At 40.9% G+C, this 11,326-nt stretch overlaps 1 protein-coding gene across 1 annotated transcript; it reads left to right on the top strand.

Moving 5' to 3' along the window:
- Nucleotides 1-2,049: 2,049 nt before the first annotated feature.
- LINGO2 (leucine rich repeat and Ig domain containing 2) lies at nucleotides 2,050-3,900 on the top strand. Its single transcript, XM_054398009.1, has one exon. It carries the CDS (start codon nucleotides 2,080-2,082, stop codon nucleotides 3,898-3,900), a length of 1,821 nt encoding a protein of 606 aa, XP_054253984.1. The 5' UTR covers nucleotides 2,050-2,079.
- Nucleotides 3,901-11,326: the final 7,426 nt, after the last annotated feature.

Here is an 11,326-nt window from a genome sequence, read left to right as displayed (position 1 = left end):
GGGTTTGGAAAGTCTCCAGAGAAGGAAACTCCACAACCCCCCTGGGCAGCCTGTTCCAGTGCTCCATCACCCTCACTGTAAAGAAGTTTCTCCTCATGTTGAGCTGAAATCTTCTATGTTCAAGTTTGAACCCATTGTTCCTTGTCTTGTCACTGTGAACCACTGAAAAGAGCCTGGCCCCCTCCACTTGACACCCACCCCTCAGATATTTATAGACATTGATCAGATCCCCTCTCAGTCTTTTCTTCTCCAGACTAAACAGCCCCAGGGCTCTCAGTCTCTCTTCATAGGGGAGCTGCTCAAGTCCCCTAATCATCCTCGTGGCTCTCCTTTGGATTCTCTCCAGCAGGTCTCTGTCTCTCTTGAACTGGGGAGCCGAAAACTGGACACAGTATTGCAGGTGTGGTCTCACCAGGGCAGAGTAGAGAGGTAGAAGAACCTGCCTAGACCTGCTGGACACCTTTCTTGATACATCCCAGGATCCCATTGGATCTCTTGGCGACAAGAGCACATTGTTGTTCCATGGAGAACTTGCTGTCCACCAGCACTCCAAGGTCTTTCTCTGTGGAGCTGCTTTCCAACAGTGCAGTCCCTAACCTGTCCTGGTGTCTGTTGTTATTTCTCCCCAGATGTAGGACCTTGCACTTTTCCTTATTAAGCTTCATGAGGTTTGCCTGCACCCAGCTCTCCAGCCTGTCCAGGTCATGTTGGATGCCAGCACAGCCTGACAGGTGTCAGCCAACCCCCCCAGTTTTATATCATCAGGAACTTGCTGAGGGTACTCTCAATGCCCTCATCCAGGTCGCTGATAAAGATATTGAACAAAACTGGACCCAGTACCGATCCCTGGGGGACACTACTGGCCACAGGCCTCCAAGCTGACTCTGTGCCGCTGATGACAACCCTCTGAACTCTGTTGTGGAGCCAGTTTTCAATCCACCTCACTGACCAGCCATCTGTGCCACATCTCCTGAGCTTTTCTATGAGGATGTTATGGGAGACAGTATCAAAAGCTTTACTGAAGTCAAGATATATGACACCCACTGCTCTTCCCTCGTCTACCCACTTGGTCATAAATTCATAGAAGGCTATGAGATTAGTTAGACAGGATCTCCCCTTGCCAAATCCGTGTTGGCTACTCCTGATAACCTTCTTTTCTTCCATGTGGTTGGAGATGACCTCCAGGATGAGCTGCCCCATCATCTTTCCAGGGATGGAGGTGAGGCTGACTGGTCTATAGTTGCCTGGGTCCTCCTTCTTGCCTTTTTTGAAGGCTGGAGTGACATTTGCTTTCTTCTAGTCATCAGGTTTTGTCTGCCTCAGTTTATGTGTCTTGGATGTACAAAGATGTATTCTGTAAACCCTTCTCAGGTCTTTGGCTCTAAAAATCACATAAAGTGTCTCTGTATGGTACAAGCAAACAATCAGTTTGTCCTTTATACAAATTCTTATCAGAGATGCATCAGTTCTTCCTTCCTCATCTGAGCTATTGTGTATGTGTAAACAAATTCCATCTATTTATAGCTGTAATGTATGCAATAAATGTAAAAGAAATCTTTTCATTGTAAAGGAACTTTTTTTTAAGATAATACATTATTAAGCTTTGCCTTAAAACAGTGATATGATTAGAAAAGGCAAAAGCCTAGTTTCATGTCACTGCACAGAGGCTCAGTGCTGTGAACTTATCACAGATGTGCAGAGAGCATGGTGTTCATCCCTGCATTAGTTACAGCACTGTCTTGAAGGAGACATTCTGAGAGTGAGAAAAGCATAAAACGTAACCTCCTTTACTGTTTGCAGTAGGAAAAGCTGTTTTGTCCCCTCTGAGGAGCTGAAATGCTGGGTAAACAGATCCTTTAACAAGCCCGGTGAAACTGAAGGAAAATATGTTTTATTCTGTTAATCTTGCAATTCACAATAGGTTTTGTTGTCTTGTTTCAGATGGAAACATATGCGCCTGCTTTGTAATGAAACAGTAAAATTGGCAGAGATCTTCTTTTGCTGCAGACTGAACTTGTTCCCTTTCCCATCCTCTTCCCACAGGCCCGTGACGGAGGCTTATCCCAGAGCAGTGGAGTCATGTGGCACACAGCTGTATCATGCTGGCAGCCGTTCCTGGGTCTGGCTGTGCTGCTGGTCTTCATGGGACCCACCATAGGCTGCCCAGCCCGCTGTGAATGCTCAGCACAGAACAAGTCTGTCAGCTGTCACCGGAGGCGTCTGATGTCCATCCCAGAGGGCATTCCCATTGAGACTAAAATCTTGGACCTCAGCAAGAACCGACTGAAGAGCATCAACCCTGAGGAATTCATGTCATACCCATTGCTGGAGGAGATCGACCTCAGTGACAACATAGTTGCCAATGTGGAGCCTGGAGCCTTTAACAATCTCTTCAACTTGCGCTCCCTGAGGCTGAAAGGAAATCGTCTGAAGCTGGTCCCCCTCGGGGTGTTCACTGGGTTGTCAAACTTAACAAAGCTCGATATAAGTGAAAACAAGATTGTCATTTTGCTGGACTACATGTTCCAAGATCTGCATAACCTAAAATCCCTGGAGGTTGGGGACAATGATTTGGTTTATATATCACACAGGGCCTTTAGTGGACTGCTTAGCCTGGAGCAGCTCACCCTGGAGAGATGCAACCTCACAGCTGTACCAACAGAAGCTCTTTCTCACCTCCACAACCTCATCAGTCTGCATCTGAAACAGCTCAACATTAACGCTTTGCCATCCTATGCCTTTAAAAGACTGTTTCGCCTGAAAGACCTAGAGATAGAGGCCTGGCCCCTCCTGGACATGCTACCTGCCAACAGTCTTTACGGTCTCAACCTTACTTCTCTCTCCATCACCAACACCAACCTGTCGGCAGTACCATACTCTGCTTTTAAACATCTGGTGTACCTGACACATCTGAACCTCTCTTACAACCCTATCAGCACCATTGAAGCAGGCATGCTTTCAGATTTAGTGCGCCTGCAGGAACTCCACATGGTGGGGGCCCAGCTACGTACCATTGAATCACACGCTTTCCAAGGGCTCCGTTTCTTACGTGTGCTTAACGTGTCTCAAAACCTGCTAGAAACCCTAGAAGAGAATGTATTCCATTCCCCCAAAAGCCTTGAGGTCCTCTGCATTAACAACAACCCTCTAGCCTGTGACTGCCGTCTCCTTTGGATTTTACAGAGGCAACCCACTTTGCAGTTTGGAGGCCAGCCACCTATGTGTGCTGGCCCAGACAGTGTCAAAGAGAGGTCATTCAAAGACTTTCACAGCACAGCTCTTTCCTTTTATTTCACCTGTAAGAAGCCCAAGATACAAGACAAGAAGTTGCAGTACCTGGTAGTGGAGGAGGGGCAGACGGTGCAGTTGATGTGCAACGCTGACGGGGATCCGCAGCCTACCATATCCTGGGTTACGCCGCATCGGAGGCTGATCACAGCTAAATCAAACGGAAGGGCCACTGTGCTGGGAGATGGCACCCTGGAGATCCGATTTGCTCAAGACCAGGACACTGGGATCTATGTTTGTATTGCAAGTAATGCAGCTGGGAACGACACCTATTCAGCCTCCCTTACGGTAAAGGGGTTTACTTCAGACCGTTTCCTTTACGCCAACAGGACCCCTATGTATATGACAGACTCCAATGACACAAGTTCCAACGGAACTAATGTGAACACCTTCTCTCTGGACCTTAAGACAATATTGGTGTCCACAGCTATGGGCTGTTTCACATTCCTTGGAGTGGTTTTATTTTGTTTCCTCCTTCTTTTTGTGTGGAGCCGAGGGAAAGGCAAACACAAAACCAGCATTGACCTTGAATATGTCCCTCGCAAAAACAATGGTGCTGTGGTTGAAGGGGAGGTTGCTGGACCACGAAGGTTCAATATGAAAATGATTTGATGGTATTCTGCTAACAGTGCTTTTTCTGTGGCATTAAAACCAATTAAAACAACCTGGCATGTGGAATTGCTAGGAAGAAGCAGCTTAATGCAGCTGTCACTGTATCAAAAGGTTACATGAAAATGGAAAGACTATTTGTGGTTATACAGCAGAGCCTCCAGACCTTGAGGCAGATATGTCAGGGCCTTTCATAGAACTGGTAAATTGTACTAACTGTTTGCATTGCAAATATTGGCATTCTGGGGATATCAGCAATGAACCGCTGGCTCATGCTCATGGACAATTGTTCAACATTTTCTAACACTACAAAAAGAAAAAAAAGCCTACAGTGTAGGATTTACATATTAAAGAAAAAGACACATTTGTCTAAAACATACTCTACAGTGAAATTTTTATCTATAGATCTCATTTGGTAAAACCTTGCATCATCCCTTCTAGTTGGTTCAACATCACAAAAAAAAATTGGTAGTTTTGTTGTTTTTTTTTTTTTTAATCTACATCTATACTGTGTACATTTTAAAGCAATACAAATGAGAGGTTGTGCTTTTAGGTATCCACCAATACTGACCCAAGTGTGATGTCACCCTCCTTTTAACTACCATCTAACCCAAATTAGACTCTTGTAGTTACAAATTAGAAATAACATAAGATATTTTTCTCCTCATGTAGAAGGCCAGAGATGACTAGTTGAGAGCAAACGTGCTCAGCTCTGTTGATCTTCTCTTCGTATAAATATAAGGCATGTGCCTAGTTTTGATACAGAATGGAATATTTTTTATATTTGTGATATCACACTGGACCAGTTTACTGTAACATAGCCCTGGATCTCACCCAGGGAAGGCAACCCACTAGACATTGCTGGCATAGAGGAGTTGAGTTCTACCCTAAAAAGAGAGAGCTGTATTTGTTTTTGTTTTCCCTGATTTTAATTTCAATGCTTCTGTTAAAATGTTTGTGTGCACTGGGCAAGAGGTAATACATTCTCCATACTCCTTGGGAAATATAGTCATCTTACTATTTGTACAAGTGAATTAAAACATACAAACACTATGCTACTAGGAGGGAACTCTTCTTCAATGCCAAGTGAACTACGGTTGTCCATGCATAATATGGGGATTATAATGCTAAAATGATGTTTAAAACATGATGGCCTCAAAAAGGCTTAACATACTGCCAGATAAAATGAACCTCTAGCCACTGTCATTCTCATCTTGTATATTTGTAGATAACACACAAACACAAAACTAATTTCCAAGAACAGATTACTTAGCTATTCTTGATGCCATTTTCATAGCTATGTGGTTATGTTTCTTTCAGGGGCAGTATCTTAGAGCAAGAGGGGCAAGTCTTTCCAGGTTATAGCAAGCTGTTTTGATGGAAAGAAAGAGAAGTGGAACGTTAGTTCAGTACAAAGTAACCCTTTTTTTTCTCTGTTTGTTTTATGCCCCTAAACGAATTCTCAAAAGGCTCAGAAGAAATTTTTTTTTCTTTATTGTTGGTACTAATGTTCTTATTTTTAAATTCTCAGCAACAGGAAGATAAAGAGCTGTTCAGCCACCTCTCAATTTTCCAGCAATTATGAGCCATAGGTTTGTTCCTAAGTGGTTGATAAATACATTTTACAAATGATAGGCGTGACCTGGAGGAAGGATAATACTGACTATAAACACGTTTAGCCAAAATGAATATAAAAAAATATTATAAGGCAAAACACACAGGTTAACATGATGTGAGAGCCTGTGACAAATCTTAAAATTAGATTTCAGCACTTGGAAACCAAAGTCAGGCTGATGTATCGTGGAATGAAGGTGTAGTATCCACACAATCTTTGGCAGAGATTGTCTAAACAGGATAAAAACCTCCCACTTCTATCAAGGGAGATGTGCCAAAACTAGTAAAATACAGCTGCACTCCTCAGTGGTGCCTCTAATGTAGCTGCAGGACCCAAGGCTAGGCAGTTTTGAAAATTTTCTTAGTGGTATATCTTTGGTTGCATTGTTGCTCCATTTTAGGTCACTAAATTGAGGAGGATACACAGCTTTTTGGAATTTTCTTAGCTTTAAGTTTAGAGTTGAATTTTCTTGCTTCCTGTTTTTTTATGCTCTGAACTAGATAGTTGGAGATTTATGGAGATGCTTGAAACAAATCCCCTTCGTTCTGTGACATATTGTAAAACATTAATAAAATGGAAAAATCCCTGACTAAATTCTAACAGCAAGGAAATTATTTTTGCTGAGTTAATAGCCACCGCACTGAAGTCCAAAACTCTACTGTACCTTAATGTGGGCAGTTAAAGAAACAAATGGGGATAAAACAAAGTGTTTCTGAACTGCCCATTGAAGACATTTGCATGTGCCTTTCCCCTGTAATTGTCATTTTTTCAACCAAGCCCTTGCAGTCATTTCATGTTAAATGTTAAAATCAATGCTTAAACAAAAATTGTCCTGAATTCTAGACAGCTGCAGATGATTACTTCATATTAAATGACAGAACTAAAAAAAAAAAAAAAAAAAAAAAAAATTAAAAAAGTAGAAAATTGTAAAAAAATAGGGAAAATGTGCTTTTAGGATTAATTATGGATTGCTGAATTCCTCTGTTCCCTTAGAATGACTTTTAAAAGTGATTACATTGTTAGTGCACTGCAAGGATTCCTGAGCAGTTATGTGCTTAGTTACCTGTGTGAAATGTGTGCTGGTGATGAAAATCATCGCTTGCTCTTGCCAAGCACCACCTTGCAGAGCTGTCAGCATTTTGTGTATTGCCTTGAGTTCAGTCAGTATTCAGTTTATAAGAATCAGTGTTTGCTCCCTGCCTCTAGCAATGTTCTAGTTTTTGCAGCCTACTTACTTCACCATGGGCTTAGCATTGCATATGGCATTAACAGCAGTGAGGACAGCAAGACTCAGAGACAAGCTTTTATCTTGCTCCACATAGCCTTCTTCATAGGTAGTCATGGGACATGCTCACTGTAGCTAGTTTTGGTGAAAGAGGGATACAATGCCAAGGTCAGATCCAGCTAAGCAGCTTTTTTGCCAGTTCTTTTAAGAACTGAGTGGCTAAATGTCTATTCTGCCTCTTTCTGCTAGAGATCAAGAAGATTACACTTTATATCTTACTGCAGGGGAGAAAAAGGTCTAGGATGTGAGGAGACGTCTGACCCACGTGGTTCCCCTATCATGTCTTCAGAAACAGTCTGTATCTGCCACCAAGAGGGAATGAAGGTTTTTTCCCTGCTTCTGACTTGTATACTGATTGCCTCCAACCACGACACCAGGCCAAATCTGAGTTTACCTGGCAGTCTCTGCAACAGAACTCCCAGAAGCAATAGTTCTGCAGAAAAGAAAAACAAAAATATCAGTAACAGCAGAGCAGTTTGGGAAAGCAGGTACCACAGTATCCTTCTCAATAATTCCTGTAAGAGAGGTGCTGAGTCTCTCACAAATGGATTTTGAATTCCAGATCTGCAGACTGGTACTTTCATAGTGGATGGATGTACAAGTGTCCAGACTTCCCACGAGTGAGTTAAAGAGGACACTGCAGCAATATACTGAGAAAAGAATTTGCAATGGTATAAAGACAGATTCAGTAGTGCCACACCTCAGCCTTGGGTTTTTTTTGGTTTGAGTTGGTTCCCTTTGGTTTCTTGTTTCCCCCCCTTTCTTTCTTAATTAAATTGCTAGCATTCTTTTCAGGAGGGCTTTGTCCACAACATCAGCTTAGTTAGATTCAGACTGGGAGACTGCTTTTACCCTCTGTGCCTCTATCCTTCACCATTCATACCTGTTCCCAGTGCCAGTCAACAGCTCCAGATACAGATGAAATCAGCCAGGAGACTGAGCTCCTAGAGAACTGTTGACACAAGCTGATGATGCTGGTAATTTTTTAACCAAACCTTTTTTTTTATTATTTAGTTGGCATCATTGTCATACTGCCATTCAAAGTTTTCTTTATTTACGTAAATGGAAGCTGCCTTTTTTTTTCCTTACTCCTTTCATCACTGTATTGCAACACCTATGATGGTAGCAATCCTGCCACTGTTAAGAAAATTTTAAAAGAAAAACACATTACACCCTCAACACCACAAATTGTAGCTGAGGCATATGAGACACAGTAAGAACTCAGCATTAATATTTCATGGAAAGTCTTATCTAAACCTTGTTATGAAAGAAAAAAAACTAGTGTGGAGGAACTTTGGAATATAGGCCACATTGTAAGCAAATCACATCAAAAATATGCAGAAATAGACTTTCCTACACCATGTCTAGATATCTGGCTTAAATATTGAACTTTTCCTGAAAGCCTTCAAGATGTGTGAATGCCAGAAGCCCACATTTAACCCATAAAAAGACAAAGGGTAGACTGAGAATCCAATATAGCATCTTCTGTCTGCACTTGGACAACAGGGGTTTCTAGCAAAGATAGCCAAGAAACTGCAGTCATATAAACCATTTAACCTCATCTGCTACTGCATCTTATGAAAAAGGAGTCCATTAGTTAGTAATTAAATGGACAATCCTTACTCATCTCAATTCAAAGAAGGCAACATTTGCATAAATAAGTTGCATAAATAAGTCTGTTCCACTTCCATCCCAAGCAGTGAAGCAGCCAGTAAGAAGTGAGGAAGGGGAAGCCTGTTCTGGACTATTTGCTAATTATCTTTTTCCCCTGAATGATCCCGGTCTACCTGGGGCTAGCACGACAACTGTTCTGTTAATTCTCATCCTCTCAGCTCACAAAGTGGTTTGACATGGAGTAGCAGGCAAAGGTGCATATGGTCAAGCTGTCCCTCCTCCCAGGACTGTAACTTTGGTCTTCTCAAATGAAAGGACCAGTGCAGCAGCAGTGTTGTAGAAGTCACAGTCTGTTGAAAAAGCACTGACTACATGCTTTCTGACCTCGTTTCAGTATCCTAGGTGATTGCTTTTTTGTGCTAAATAGAATGAGGAAAGAAGAACTTAAAAAAACTTCGTCCAGTAAACTGGAAGTTACTCGTGCCTGAAGGAGTTAAAGGAACGTCTCTGGAAAAGGCAAAGGGCCTGATTGCTGGAGAGTCACTGAAACAATGAATGAAATTTTTCAAGTTAGCTAAGTAATTTGGATGCCCTGTTTCTATCACTTGTAATAAAAAGTATAGACTCAGTTTCCCTTGGCAGCTTTAGAAGAATCACAGCCGTTTGGTCCAGAGGTACATGCTCCTTTTGTCTGTCTCCTAGCTCTGCCCTCTTCCCTTCTCAATTTCAGATTACTATGATGCCAAATGAAGATCTCTAGATTTGGTTTAGTTTCACTGCATGTTCTTATGGCTTTTGGAATCTGGATCTCAAAGCAAGATCTTAAAGACTCTTAAGCCAAAAATAAAAATAGGAAATTAAGAACCTTGAGTAAACCTCATGCAAATGAAATAAATTTTGTGAGGTTCTTGCTACTGAGATAGCTACATGCCAAAAGCAATCTGCAGGTTAAATGAATCTGAGGGGTTTGGGTTGGTTTGGTTTTTCAGGTTTGGTTTTTCAGGTTTAGTTGTTTGGTTTTTTTTCTTCTGTAGTTTTTCTGCTAGAAGCAGGTGGTTGATTATAAGGCCAGCTGGAAATAAAAATTTGTATGTATAGCCTCAGCAGAATGAGGAAAGAGGTGCAGAGGCAGCAAAATGTTCCATGTTATTTCAACTTAAATTTAAGGATACTTTATCCTTTGTTTTCAAACAGCTCATTGAATAGTATGAAAGAGCAGACTTTCACCTCATAATATGATTATTTGTATTTATTCAAACTGGTTCCAAAATTGTCATGAAGCAAAAGTGATGAAGCAAGAGACTGAAAACGGATTTTCTACCCAAGTTTGGCAACACAAATCAGCAGAAATCCTCTTGACACCATTCTGTTACTCCTCGGTTACACTAGAAATTTGATAAAGGAATCTGGGTTATTTGCCTTCTACTAAGCAGCACATAGTGGAAAATAAGTAGAACTTATGTTTTAATTATTTCTCACCTTGTGGCATATCTTCTATTCTGGAATGCTTTAATATTTACCACTGCTAACTGAGCCAGAGAATATAAAAATGTGGATTTTTGGGAAGAAAATAAATAAGGCAAAAGAAAGAGAAAATCTTTAAACGTTTGCCTATTTCTGTATCATGTATTTGCAACTCAACAGCTTTATCTCCTCACACTTAAGCCAACAATAATGGCTTGAAATTTCAAGGCAGGTGTGAACATGGTTGTCAGCTTCTACACACATGGTAATAATTTTGATCTTTCAGAAAAAAAAAATACTGCTTTTTAAAGAGTTCTTTTATGCCACTGACACCTGAAAGCAAATGACACTTTGGCTTCATTACACTGGGCACTGTATAAGTAGGAAGTACATGACAATTCTGATCTGGTGAGCTTACAGCCATATAGTAAGAAGTTGGCTTCTGGGCAGGTATATGTGATAGCAAGTTTCTCATTGTTTGGGGAGGGAATGCCATAGCGCATATATATTAAAATATCGTCACACTGGAATCTATTTGCAAGCACATGTAGTTCATATGTATATGTTTGTGTGTGCAAAAGAAAAAAAAAAAAAAGAGTTCTATTTGTTTTGTTCTTTTCTTACTTCAAGTATTAAATGTATATTGTTTTCAAAAGGTGACAAGGTTGACCAGAAACAATGTGTTGTAATTTATTTTAATATATATATGATCGAGTATGGATGGGAAATTAAACAGCCTTGCTGTTATGATCCATGAAGCACATGACAAGTTGGGTTTGTCCATAAGTTTGCTTCATGTTTGAGCAAAATATGCTAATATTATGGGGAGGGAGGTGGTGGGGAACTAAAAAAAAAAAAAAAAAAAGAAAAAAAAAAAAGGCTTTGTTTGTCAAGGCAGTTGTCCTGAATGTCATTTTAAAAGTTACTTTAGGGCTTATGTCATGATGTGTATCATACTTATCCAAAATGAAACCCAAATAAATAATTCTATGGAGTGGCAAAATTTACTGGGAAAAGTGAAGAAAATTTGCCTTACTTTCCCTGTTGTAGCTGACCACTTTTTTTTTCAGGGGGCAGTGGAAGAAACTAAGATGAGAAAGATACAGTTTTGTCAGCAGCATATCTAAGCTCCTTAGTGTTTAGTCACACTATAGGCAAGCTGCTTAGACCCACCACTCCTGACCAGAGACTATAAACCACTGCAGTCAGAAAGAAGACTCTAACAAGTATTACTCATCTACTTGGTTTCACTCTTCCTTCATTGCATCAGGACCTCAGACACAGACCATAGCCTATAGGGGTCACATTCATCTGTAACGTGGGATTTATTCTCCATGCAAAGTATCAGTCAGCTTGTTCCCTCACTTTCACTTGCACAGTGTGTACAATTAATTGATGGGGACACCAATCAGGTTAATGCTGGAAGAAGAAAAGCTCAACACTTAGCAGCA

Source organism: Indicator indicator, chromosome Z, assembly GCF_027791375.1.
Source record: "Indicator indicator isolate 239-I01 chromosome Z, UM_Iind_1.1, whole genome shotgun sequence".
Classification (NCBI taxonomy): domain Eukaryota; kingdom Metazoa; phylum Chordata; class Aves; order Piciformes; family Indicatoridae; genus Indicator; species Indicator indicator.
The sequence above is the reverse complement of the archived record's forward strand: the minus strand, read 5'-3'. Positions and strand labels throughout refer to the sequence as shown.